The sequence below is a fragment of the Onychomys torridus genome, chromosome 13, assembly GCF_903995425.1.
Source record: "Onychomys torridus chromosome 13, mOncTor1.1, whole genome shotgun sequence".
Lineage (NCBI taxonomy): Eukaryota > Metazoa > Chordata > Mammalia > Rodentia > Cricetidae > Onychomys > Onychomys torridus.
The window spans coordinates 23,369,346-23,383,441 of NC_050455.1; the positions used below are offsets into that span (position 1 = coordinate 23,369,346).

Sequence of the window (14,096 nt, forward strand, 5' to 3'; positions counted from 1 at the left end):
GCACCAGCACCAGCAGCTGTGCCTGGCAGCAACAGGAGCCTGGCACCACACCAGGCAAGGAGTGGAAGGGCCCCACCGCCCAGCAGGGGTCATGTCAGCAGCTCCTGAGCACAGGTGTGGTTTGGAAGCACATTAGTTAACAGACAGAAACTGTAAAGTGCTTGTCATTTTCATAATTGAGTGTGGAAGTCTTCCGAAGGCCTTCACTGGTGGTAATATCCCGTGAACACCCTTTGCTCATAATGAGGGTGAGCATCTGCCAGGAATCTCCATGGATGAATTCGAGGAGGGGTAGGGTGGGGGCTGATGGCTAACAAAAGATAAAAGCTGCTAAGAATGTCTCAAAATTGAGAATCGTTTTCCGATGCATTCTGTTACCTCAGTCACTGTGCACTTAGCTGAAAGCCCGGAAGACTGTGCTTCATAAATTGGTCACAAGAAAACCACCAAATTTTGATCATGCTTTATTCCTAGAAAAAGATAACTGGCCACACTATCACATAAAACATGTATGAGCGCCTTTATCCAAAGCCCCATAATTTCAAAATATAATTGTGCTTTGGAACGCCTAATAGAATTAGTATTCGCAGACCGTGCCAAACACACTGCCCTTTATAACGTGGAACAAGCTCTCTCTTGTTAGCATCCACTTCAGCCAAACCTTAAAATGAAGGAGTCTGTGTTCAGGCGACAGAGCATTCTAGTGCATGCTAATCCAAGATGGAGAGTCGGCCCCTCTGATTGCTGTTCAGCAATTGATTTCTGCCTCTACCCACTGAGGCAGATCCATTCAGCTAACATTTTTGTTGATCAGATTAATTCTACTTTTTTTTTCTTAGCCATACTAGATCTGAACCCAAATATAGTCAAAGGGAAATGTTACACAAGAAGCAAAAAAGCAAAGTTAACCAGTATAGAGGATTTAACCAAAATACTATAATTAAATTATAACTTCAATGCACTGGGCATTAACTGCAAACCTTCCCAGAGGAGCATGCGAACTCTCGAGGTGCATGCAGGGATAGCATAATGACTGCAGAAACGCCACGCCAGTGTCTTCATGAGCACGGACTCACTGCTATGGCCCTGACAGGATTTTTTTGCTTCTAATTCTAAAGATTTACATACTCACCATGGGGCAAATCTCAAAGACACAAAGGCATGTTTACTTATTTTCATGTAAGTAAAAGTAGTATATGTACATTGTAGGATTTCACAAGAGAGTATGATGGGGAAAACTACAAAACCCAGCTCTTAGAGAATGACTCTGCTGATGTGAAATCAGTGCATAAATCTGTACAAAGTCAATTTTCTCTATGGAAATTATATGGGGGGGGGTCAGAGGTCATTAACCAAAAGTGTGGTGTCTTTAGGTACTGGGTTTACTGCCACCTTTATTTTATTTAGATAGCTGGAATTTTCAATGAGCATAATAAATAAGTTATAAAAGAAGCAAAGAAAACCAGCGTCCAGAGCACAGGAATTTATCACTGGAAACACATTATGATTGTCTTAGCCGACAATGGTGAAGGCTGATATAACAAGAAGCGTGATCCTACATTAGAGTCTTATGAATCCTTTCGATGGCTTCTTCCAGCTCTTCCTTCTGGTCAGGAACAAACCGGTACTCTGACACATACCCTGCAGTATGCTTATATGGGTCGTGATCTCCAAGTTCGGCTGGAAAACAAAATGTAATTTTATTCGTATAGTTTTTTCTTAACTATCACAGGTAAGGGTATTTTAGGAAACTGCTTCTAAAAAATAAAGGAATGGAATTTTTCTATCATGCTTAAACATTTTCCTTCAAATGCCTTATTGATTTATTGATGTAGCTAACTACTAAATAACTTTGCTAAAAGATTACTAAAAAAACTTCGCCAAAGATATGTGTGTGGCATAAACAAATTAGGATTTAGAAAATAAAAGTCTATGTTTTTGCTTTCCCACAGAGTCTATCATCATTTTATTTAAACTATTGTTATCAGTACATATGAAATAAAATGAATATGAACATTTTGCATCATCTAGCTACTAGAGTTTAGGGTATGTATTCTAGGAACACTAGAGATGATCCCAATATATCCTCTCAGACAATGACACCAAGAGCATGCATGGCCTTCAAACAACCATGCTGCATGGGATGCTCCCAGAAACACTATACAGGACTGGGCTGTCCTGCCACTGTTAGCACAAAGAAGCAGGGGAAAAAAAAAAACAGAAATTTCTGATCAACTTCTTCCTGTAATAATCTAAGGTCAACCTTATTAGTCTAGTTGATATTCTGCCTGGGATATTTATTCTATATAATATCTAGGCTACTAGTGTCTCAAGAACAAAGGCCAGGCTGTCTCACATTGCCTACATTGAATTTGAAATGTGCCCAGAAAATAAACTTACATACAAATAAAAATTCTAATACTTTCTCCAAGCATTCCTGAAGCAAATAAACTTAAGAGGAACCTACCCTGGATGGCATATGCTCCCAGCTGAGCAGCAATGTTGACAGGACAGGGCAGCCGGCCCTGAAGGGCATCTTGCTTCACCTGTAAGAAAAACTGATATCTAAAAGAGAAATGGAAAAAGGAGATTAACAATCTCTGATGCTGCTCAGACTTGAAGGTTCAGGCCCTGACGAGCAAGAGAAAACCCAATGGTCCTTAGTTTTAAAAGTCTACTGAACGGACAGGGAGGGAGGAGCCCAACCGACCGTACTACATGGCCTCACAGCCTTACTGAACTCAGCCTTACTGAACTCAGCCCAGCGGGCCTGGCTTGCACGGAGGCTCTGCTGCTCGATACATCTGTTGTTGCCTGTCAATGCTACTTAGTTTCCCTAAAGGCCAGCCGCCTCTCAGGATTGCGAAAGGATAGTAACAATTCATGGTATCACTGAGAAGATTAAATGTAATGTCATTGTTGGTACTTCAACAGATACCATTCTCAAGAGGAAGAAATTACAAGGATCCTACCTATATTACATGTGTCATCGACAAGGCTCAACAAAATCATGTGTCCCAGACAAAATCAACACTGTGGTGCATTTCCCTGTATCTTCCCTCTTATTAAGACCCTGTTCATCATTTCAGCTTTGCTCATTCTGTGATAACTTTAATAATCACAGCACCAAGACGTGTTTTCAACAATGTAAAATCTGGTGTATTTTACATACAATAACCTGGAAAAATGAGGTCAGACCTGTTATCTTCATTCTGTAGACGAGGTAACTGCCCAAGATCTCAAGGCCAGTTAGTCAGCAGAAACAGAACTGTAGCCCAAGCAATTGGATCCTAGAACCTCCCAATCAAGAGACTCTACGTGAGCTGGGGGATGACTCTGTTGGTAACGTGCTCACTGTTCAAGCAGAAGAACCAGACTTTGATCCCAGACACGGTGGTGTGTTTATAACCCCAGCTTTCAGGACGCAGAGATGGGCAAATTCCTGGAGTTCTCAGTAAACCCACCCAGCCTAGTTGATGAATTCCAGGCTAGTGAGAGAGCCTGTCTCTAAATTCAAGGTGGACAGTGCCTGAGGGCTAATCTCTGGTCTATACATGCACACACACACACACACACACACACACACACACACACACGCACACAAGGAGTTTTGTGACTCTGATTAGACTATCCGGCTTCCTTCCCCAGGATGAGAAGAGGCAGCGGTTTATGAGGCGGCATCACAAACCAGCACATCCAGCTACACACACACACACACACACACACACACACACACACACACACCCGCATCCTTCAGGCTGCCCTGTAATTTCCCTTCCTTTGTAAGGTGACGCTTGATATCACTGGGAGAGGCAAAGACAAGAAAAATAAATGGATTTCAGAAATCATCTGTGATAAATCTCTTCTCCACCTGTTCACAGCGGCAGTCCGAGGAGGAAATCCAAATGCTGGAGGCCACACTGGCCATTCCCAGAAGACAGCGGCTGCAGGCTTGAGGTGAGCTGGCACACCAGTCTCAGGTGCCCGTGTGAGAGAAACCTAGAACGCTGGAAAGCCATCCCTGACATCCACATCCAATCACAACATACATGAGAATGTGGCAGCAACCCACTCCTCTCCACCCCCTGCCCAGGAGCCTTGCAAGTTTAAAACCTGGCCAGCCACCACCCACATCTCGCCTTCCGGTCTGCTCAAGGGTAAGGAGTGCCTTTCAGAGGTAAAGAGGACTGTCCTTCTTCTTTTAAGCTCAATTAAAAAAAAAAAAATCACTACATAGTTAGAAGTATAAAAATGTTCTCTTCAAGTGATGGAAGCCAGGCCTTTCCTTGGTCACGTGGTCACACGGAGCACGACACTCCTGAAGGAAGAATGAGTAGGTGGGTGGGTCCAGTCTTAACATACAGATTCCAGAAATGCAGACTACAGCTAAAGGAACACATATGCCCAGAAAGTTCTGACTAATTGTTTGATGAACTGACAGGCCTGTATCTCAGGGCTCCACATTGGTCTTTTTCTATTTCTTGAAGCAACAAATGAAAACATACAAAACGACCACCATTTTCCCCGCTCCAGCTACCCTGCCAATGGAACATCTACATCGTTTGTACTGGAGTCGGCACTGTGCACACATTAACTTACCGAATTCCTCCAGTCATCTCCCTGTAAGAAATACCCCATTTACCACAAGAGAAGATGATGAGTGGTAAGAGAGGGCCAAGGAAGATAGAAGAAACAGTATGATTAAAAAAAAAAAAAAAACAACTATTTACATGGAAATCCTGTAATTCTGTTATGTAGACAGAAAATTGAGATTTTTAAAAAGGGCTACACAATTTTCTCAAAATTACACAACCAGCTAGATGTGAGGTTATATACACAAAAGTCTCCTTTATCTCATATTTCATAAAAAATTATGGAAAACTTAAAAACCAATCCAGAGCAGGCTGGAATAATGCTCCAGAGAACAGAATCAAGATAATCATTCTATTTGGGGTTTTTGCTTGCTTGCTTGCTTGCTTTTTTGGCCCTGAACTCATGGCAATCCTCCTGTTGCAGTTCCCCAAGTGCTAGGATTACAAGCATGAGACACAAGACCTAGCTGAACTTAAACTTGCAAACACTGAAATACTGGCCACACAAAGAGTTTCCTTTAACAGCATATCAGGGAATTTAGCTTTGGGGTTTCAGTTTTTAAACAAAACATGACTTTGCTGTTCTCTAATAAGTTATGGATATTAAAGCAGTTTTACACTTTTAGACTTGATTCCCACCCCTGCCCCCCACGAAGATCTAATGTAAATACCTCTCCTCTCAGAACAACTCCCTTCTCACGGAAAGGTGTGTGCTAGAAGGGTGTGTGCACTGTCTTTCCAGAGTGCTCAGGAGCAAATGGAGGTGGGTGATGTGGAGGCAGATATCACACAGATCTAAAGATGAGGCCTACACGTGCAGTCAGAGTGGGATGGGAACCCCAGTGAGTCCAAAATAAAGAGGAAAGAATGTCTGAGCTGAAAGATACAAGAATGCACAGTGGCTGGGAAGTGGCTAGGTCAACACAGTGCCTGTTGAGCAAGCAAGAGAACATGAGTTTGAGTCCACAGCACCCACATCACAAGCCAGGCACAGCGGTGCATTCCTGTAGATCCACCTCCGGGTCACAGAGGCAGACATTCCCTGGGACTCGAGAGCCAGCCAGTCTAGCCAAAGAATGAGTTCCATTTTCAATAAGAGACCTTGTCACAAAGACGAAGGAGAGTGATTGAGGAAGACACTTGACCTCTGACCTCCACATGCACAAACCCCCCACATGCATATGCATCTACAAAAGGATGGAATAAAAAAGGGGGAAAAAAACTAGGCTGCCTTTGTTGATATGATTTCCAGTTTTTCACATAATGTATAACGTTTTGCTTCAGCCTATAATAAAAGTTCACTGGAACATTAACTATCTGAGTTATGACAAATGCTTTGGTTTTTGCAGCCAGCTCACTGGTCAAGAAAAGTTCAACAGGACACTGATGTCCCCCGCCCCTCTTTAGAAGGCACTTTCAAATGCTGGTCTGGACTATTTTGGTAATCTATATAATCAATTCCAATAATAAATCCGTCTTTACTGAAATATAGTTTTTGGAGATAAAGGTGAAGTAAGACATTCTAATACTGATCTTTTCTCTCCCTTTTTAATATTAATAAAGTAATTATCTTTTCATTTCCTGCAAATATAAGTGAAATATTTAAACAGCTGATATTTCAGCTACAACTAATTAAAGGAAAATAACCGGCGTTTCAATATATATCCATATGCATAAAACTAGCATCCAAATGCCCTCCCTCTGCAGTTCAAATGACTGCTCTTACACAAATACAAAGGCCAAAGGCACACTGAACAATGACAGGGAATATCCTGTCACAGCAGATGCAGAATCTATCAACATGTCACCCAGGTTCCTGCTGCTTTCCAAACACATCTATCATCTGATCGGCCTCATGCAAGGCTAAAATTTAATCCTCACAGTAGATGTATCACAAGACACAGCTCAACACACACCCAGGTGTTTAGCCCCAACTTTGAATCCACTTTCAATACAGCCTTTCATATAAAACACACTATTAAAAGATAAAAGTTAGTACTATACCTGGTTATTTCTTCTTTGAGTTTACAGGGATCTTCAGCATAGAATTTAATACCAAAATACAAAGTATATGGAGGTCCAGCTTAAAAAAAAAAGTAAAAATTAATTATATTTCACATTATAATCAAAGTTTCATTGTAATATGTAACTCACATTATACTCACAGATGGAGTATTTTTATATTAAATATAAAAAACATCTACTTCAAGCCATTGACAGTTCATTTACATAAAAATTATATTTTAAGATTTACACTCTCACATCAAATAATATTAGTACTACAATTTGCCTTTAGGTATACTGTGTATCCACTGACATAATGTGTGTGTGTGTGTGTGTGTGTGTGTGTGTGTGTGTGTGTGTGTGTGTGTTTGAGTCAGGGTCTCTATGAAATTTTGGCTGGCCGAACTGAGACCTGCTATATAGACCAAGCTGGCCTTGAACTCACAGAGATCCACCTGCCTCTGTGTCCCCAGTATTGAGATTAAAATATCCTTATGTGCCACCATGCCAAGCTTATATATACTTTTAAAAATCATTGATGAGTTTGAATTTAAACTGTGCTAAAATGGAAGGGTCTTTACTTGGGGAAAAAAAAAAAAAACAGAATTAGGGGCTGGAGAGATGGCTCAGTGGGTAAAAGTACTTGTTGTACAAGCAAAAGGATCTGAGTTCAGATCCCAATTTCAATGCAAAAGGCTGAGTGTGGCTTCGCATGCTCTTGTAGCCCCAGCACCATGCAGGGCTGACAGAGGAGTTTCTAGAGTTTTCTGACTGCCAATAATCTAGCTCCTTGTTCCATATGGGGTCCTGTCTCAAGGGACTAAGGCAGAGGATGACAGAGTAGGATGCCTGACATCCTCTTCTAGTCTTTGCATGTGGGTACATGTACCCACATGTACACACGCATGTGTACACACGTGCACATGCACAGAATAACATTTACAAAATATTTCTAAAGACATAAGAACACAAAATGGAAAAGGCATTGAAAGTAGGAAATGAATTCAAAGCGCATGTTCGTTCCCACATAAACACAGAAAACACTTAAGTCCCAAAATACCACAATGTTCCTGGTTCTCATCTCTGGTTGGACAGTCTGTGCACAATTTTCATTAACTTATATTTTCCTATTATTCATTATTGAGAGAAGGGGGTAGGAAGGAGAGGCTCTGCTCACCATCAAGAATGCATAAGTGACCTTTTAAAGCCATCCACTTATCACATCAACTATCAAGAAGAAGGTTTTCTAAACTTCTCTGCAAAAGGCTGTAAAGACCACTGAGCAGCAGAGGGGACTGTGTCCATGAGTCACAGCCACGGGACAATGGACCAGCCCCAGCATATTCGAACGGTGGAGATCTGTGTGTGCTGATGTGGAGAGGGTCACCAGTCTACAGTCCTGACACCTCAGAGGGAAAAAAAAGCTAATCTATGTTGTCTGTCCCAGGAAAAAATACCCGTGGAAGTGTAAACTGTGGCAAATGCTGGGAAAAGGAAGTAGCAGTACTCTGCAAATTGATTATCTAGAATGTTCATAATCATGTATATTTCTTAAGAAAGATAATAAGCCATGTGATAGCACAATATCTGTTGCGTTTAAACAATTCTATTTTTTTAAAATTCATTTATTTTATGTGTATGCGTGTTTGCCTGCATATATGTATGCACACACCACATGCATGTCCGTCACCCTCCGAGGTTGGAGGAAGGTGTCAGAGCCCTGGAACTGTAAGTACAGACTGTTGTGAGCTGCCCTGCAGGTACCAAGAATTAAACCCAGATCCTCTGTAAGAGCAGCCAGTGCTCTTAACCACTGACTCATCTCTCCAGCCCTATTAACTATTCTAAATAGAGAAATATTTCCTCACATACGTAAAAAAGATACTTCTTATTCATTTACCACACACAAAAGAACTAAATCTGTAGACAAAATATATAAAAACAAAATTAAAAAATTCAGAAACAAAGCCTGGCACTGCACATTCATGGGGAAATACAGTCAAAACATCGCACAGGAGTACCATGGTCCCGTGGCTGCTGTTATATTGTAGCAAGCCACTCCTAAAAACAATTCTTACTTCAGAGTGAGTGGATGGACTGCACTGTTTTCAAAACTTTGAACTTCCAAGCTCGCAGTAACTATTAATAGAACCAATATGCTTTGTTTTTATTTTGAAGCAAGATCTCCTGCAGCTCATGCTAGCCTGGAACTTGCTCTACAGCTGAGGTTCATCTGAAGTCCCTATCCTGATCCCCCATCTCCACCTCCCAGCTGCCGCTTCCTTTGTTTTAAAAAGGGCTTTTTACTTGGTGCTCCAACTGACTGTCAGTGTTGCAACTGATTATTTCACCCAAGCTCTCAACCACCGACAGAAAGCATGGCATGTGCCTGGTGAGTACAGCAGACGCCACATAAGTGATATAGAAAACTCTAATGCGCTTTCATTTTAAGTTAAATAAATGAAGTCATAACTTAAATGCTGGGTGAAAGAAACAAATTAGATCCAGTAATAAAAATAAAGCTCATTTATAACATACAAACCATGTTATTGGCTATTATCACATACTCACACATGTTTTGTACTCTCCCAAAGCCCTATTAACCACATATGTGGGACATCAAGAGCAGGCCCCTGCCTCTCCCTTCATCTCTGCCTTCCTTCATGAGTTACTTCTTACATTTTGTGATTTTTTTTTTAAATTGACATTTTAAAACCTTTGCTCTAATTTCCTATCAGTACTCCACATATTTGGTTCTTATGCGTAGTCAATCACTGTTTGTATTTCTGACAAACACACCCCTCAACACAGACACCAGGGAGGCAAGACTATTAAATATTTAGAAGAGGCAGGAAGTCCAGACCGACGGCTGACGGTCTGTGTCAATCAAGCTCTGTTCCTGAGCAGATGGGTCTGCCTGTGCCCGCAGGCGGCTGGGCTTTCACCTAGGGGGGCAGGGAGGAGCGCATGCCACGAAGATGTGCACAAAGAGAAGAGGCCCTCTACAGACCCCAGAGCTACTATGTCATTCTGTGGGACATGACAGATGACCCCTAGTCACCCGGCCCAGACATTTCATCTCTGTCCAGTCATGGGTAGCTAAGCAGAAACTTGGAAATTGCACAATGAAAACCACTCAGCTCGAGTTACTGTCTTTAAGAGCTTTGGCCTTTTCTGCCGTCATGCAGAGGGCCTTGTGTTAGTTCGTACTGCCCAGTGTGGCAGAGCACGCCTTTAATCCCAGCACTCAGGAGGCAGAGACAGGCGCATCTCTGTGAGTTCAAGACCAGTCTGGTACATCATAAGTTCCAAGTCAGCTAAGGATATTCAGTGAGACCCTGTCTCAAACAACAGTAACAACAACAACAAATTCATGAATATTTCATTCTCGGCCACAGCCTGGGAACCACCACAGAGCAGGTGAAGCGCTGAGGAGTTAAGCAGCTTGCCTGCAACCATAGGGATGAGAAGGAAGCTTACTCAGGCCTAGTATTTGGTGCTGTGTGGGCACTGTCTTCTACAGCCTGGGGAAACAGACCTGGAGCACCTGGAGCACCTGGTAGAGAAATCTACGGCCCTGGAAATGGTCACTTATATGCAAGAATATTGCTAGACAGACATTTTCTGGCTTCTTATCTAAGACTAACTACAAAGATGGATGTTGAAGGAGCAAATCACTAACTCAGCAGAATCTGGAATCCATCCCTTTAACAAGATCAACATTAAGAAACGTTTAAAGTGAAGCTAATATCATTTTGCTTTATCAAAGAAAAAAAATGTAGGAACCAGACACTGGGAATCCCCCAATCTATCATTCATAATGTCTTAATAATAATAATGAACTTCCACTTAGTTTAGGACAAATACATCCAGATTTACCTATGAGAATTTTGGCTACTCACACCGACCATGCTATTTTTCTCCCTTATGGAAACAGTTCACGAGATAAGACAAAAAAATCTTCCATGACACAGTTCTTCAGTTGAGACTGTGTCTTATACATATGATACACCACACAGTTAACATTACTGCATTTGAAAAATAATGGAATATCTTAATACATTGAGTAGGCACACTTTAAAATTTCACCTTAATGGGCTGGAGAGATGGCTCAGTGGTTAAGAGCCCTGTCTGGTCTTCCAGAGGACCTGGGTTCAATTCCCAGCATCCATATGACAGCTCACAACTGTCTGTAACTCCAAGATCTGACACTTTCAGACAGACAGACATGAAAGTAAAATAAAAATAAATTATTTCTAAAAAATTTCACCTTAAAATATTTTGAAAGACTTACTCGCTTTTATGGGTATGGGTGTTTTGTCTGCATGTATGTCTATACATTACATGTATGTCTGTAGTCCAGGAAGGCCAGAAGACAATATTGGATCCTCTGGAATTGGGGTTACCCAGGTTATGAGCTATTGTGTAGGTGCTGGGAATCAAACCTGGGTCCTCTGGAAGAGCAGAAAGTGTCCTAACCACTGAGCCATCTCTCCAGCCCCTGTGACTGTCTGCTTTGAACTAAGGACTTATTCTGTAGCCCAGGCTGGCCTGGAACCACTACGTAGCCCAGGCTGGCCTCAGTGTGTGGCAATCCCCCTGTTGCTACTATTTTACTAGAATTATATGCATGCACCGCTGTGTTCCACTAAAAAGTTTACGCTTTTTTATTACCTCAGGAAAAACCTGCAAGTTTATTTTAAAATAATCATACCCAAAATTTTCCTGAGTTTCTGATAGCCATTTTTTTTAAAATTGGTTCAAATGGGCCAGGGCTGTAATTTATAAACTTTGGTGATTTCCACAAAGGGAGAAAGCAGATAATAACAATGGTGCTGGTGTTCAGAGAATCTGCTCCTGAGGGTCCTGCAGTTCCAGGGTTCTAGTCCTTTCTGAGGTATGGCTGCATTCCTATGCTGGGCTCCATGAAAGTTCACCCAACCAACAGGACCACCGAGAACGGGCAGACAGGCATGGCAGCGACGGGGCCCAAAGGCAGAAGGCCGCTAGGTTCTGATTCACAGTCAGTCACAAACTTGAACAAAATGACTCCTAGGCTACAGAAGTCAGTCTGGGACAATATGATAGCTATAGCAATGTGAATTATTTAATGTCGACTTACACAAAATGTTTCAAATTTTTAATTTATTTAATTTTACCACAAAAAAAAAATTGTAAAGGATTATTCTTTTGCATACTTAAGTTTGTGAGTGTGTTTATAAACAAAACCTTGGGAATGGATATTAAGATTAAAGAATAGGTATTTAACTACACCAACTCGCCTAATTTTGATCATTCCCAAAGCTAACCCCTGACAAGAAATGGCCTCTGTCCTCGAAGTCAGAAACTTCTCATGTCACAGGCCCTGTGGCACGATAACAAAACATTCCATAACCCAGGAACCAACTCTTTCCTATCTACCCCTTGCTTCTCTTTAAGGTCGAGTTTTAAAGACAAGCATGTAGAAAAGTCACAGATAGAAAAAAAAACAAGAGAAGGTATATCCCTAGGACACAGTGGATATAATCCCAGGATCCTGAGCATCTCATTAAATTAAGCCCACCCTAGTCTAGAGGGTCTCACAGCACACAACCCAGGAATGATTCTCTGTTCCCTCACCAGCACTAAATTAATCACAAACATTTCACCATGCCCAAGTCACTTCTCACAAAATTAAAATGAAATACCTACTGTTGATTAGCTCCTTGTGCTCCGCAAGAGTTTTTGCTGGATCCAGCCAGTACTGTAAGACAGAAAGGGACAATTGTAAAGTTAGATGCTTTTCGTCCACCTTTGCATCAAGAGTATTTCTGAAGTATTATTCAAATGCTATTTAAATATTGGACAAGTAAACAATCATGCATCATGTCATATCCACAGACTCACTAAGAAGCGTACTGTGGCTAGACTACTAAAGAAAGAGAAGACGCTCGCTGCTGGCGTCCAGGGAGAGCCAGAGCAACAATGTTCTTTAGCTGGGCTCTACTCACAGAAGGGTGGATGGCTGCCAGACACTTACAAATGAGTGGTATTACCTGGAAGACAGTGACCACTAAGAAGACCCTCTAAGTGTCTTTCCATAGCCCTCCTTCATTGCCCCGAGTCATGTCTCCCCATAAAATGTCCCCAACCTCTTCACTAGCTGTCCCATAACCTGTAACAATTGCTACTAGGCATTAGGAAGAAAGCAATCAAATAAGCTCAAATCGTCCTTTGGGGTCCAAGAGGGGAGTTCAGCTCCACTGAGGTCCTGAATCTGGAGCACAGCAGTGGGGATTTCTTCCCGGATCTCCCTTGCCATCACCATGCAACCAAGAACTGAAAAGCTCTTTCTGTGCCCCACAGGGTGCCTATGCAGAATAGACGCTGTAATTCACACAGTCTTTAGCTGGCTCACCCACAGCTAGGTAACACCTGATCATTTTTAAGGTATAAGGTATAACTGGCTTTAGCCCATGTAAGGTATTTGCTTACTAATTCATATCAACCTTTAAGATTGCCTAGAATGGCAGGCACGATAGGGAATTCTTGGCCCTGTAGACAGGCTCTCCTTTTCCCCTGTGAAACAAAAATCACTGAAAGAAGCAAGCCCCGCAGCCTTGGCTCTCTGTCTGCAAGAGGAACAGGGAGAAGCCACAGTCACACAGAGGCGGCTCAGGCTCTCATGGGAGGCACTGAAGGGCCCATGGGTTCAAACAGATGGCGCCTCTCCATCATTTACCCTAGACAAATATGGAGGGCCCACACGAACACCCAGGAGCCATCTCCATTTGCCTAAATAAGGCTCCATTCCCACAGCTGGGGGGAGAGAGGAGCTGGCATCCTGCAACTATGGCCACCGAATTCCCAGCACTTCCGCATTAACCCTGATGAGATCACTCAGCCCCGCCCAGGCCCGCCGTGCTCCTCCCTCTGGCCCCGCCCCCCAACACTCAGGAGAGAATCAGGGGCTACAAGGGAGGTCCAGGAGAACCTACCTACCAGTGTTCCCTTTCCTTCCCTTGGGCGAACCGTTATTATAAACAGAGGTTCCAATATGTTATATGATTCTCTTCCCTTCTATTTCAAATGATCTATGACATGTGATAAGCGTTCACACTGAGTGCCCCAGTAAGGCATATTACTGCAGTACTAGCCTCAATTCCTCGGCACCCATCTGCCACACTCTCTCAAGGCAGGGCTACTTCTCCAAGATTGTTACAAAGTAGCCAGCACACACAAGTTCACCGACTTAAAACAGAAGAGGTGTTTGAATCAGGGGCTGTAACCAGGGAAGTTCTGTGGAGCCCACCATGACCAAAGATGCTGCTTTGGTGCCAACACACTGGTTCACAGGGAAATGGGGGCTCACTGTGCAGAGCAAAACCAACCCACCCGTTGCTCTGTATTTTGGACACAATGCAGACTCATTCTTCTCTGTGTATGAAGCTAAGGATTCTTCCCATGAAATGGAAACAGAAAGCAGATGGACTATTTCTTTCCTTTGGTGTAAGTGAAAAG

The 14,096-nt window shown here is 42.4% G+C and overlaps 1 protein-coding gene across 4 annotated transcripts in view; it reads right to left on the reverse strand.

Moving 5' to 3' along the window:
* Epb41l4a (erythrocyte membrane protein band 4.1 like 4A) overlaps window positions 1–14,096 on the reverse strand; it is a 204,375-nt gene that overhangs the window by 80,719 nt on the left and 109,560 nt on the right. For all 4 annotated transcript variants that reach the window (XM_036204697.1, XM_036204698.1, XM_036204695.1 and 1 more), the window contains 4 exons: window positions 12,288–12,339; window positions 6,597–6,675; window positions 2,468–2,565; window positions 1,560–1,680 (listed from right to left, as the gene is read on the reverse strand). In XM_036204697.1, coding sequence (XP_036060590.1) covers window positions 1,560–1,680; window positions 2,468–2,565; window positions 6,597–6,675; window positions 12,288–12,339 — 350 coding nt within the window. The remainder of the gene's footprint in view (window positions 1–1,559; window positions 1,681–2,467; window positions 2,566–6,596; window positions 6,676–12,287; window positions 12,340–14,096) is intronic.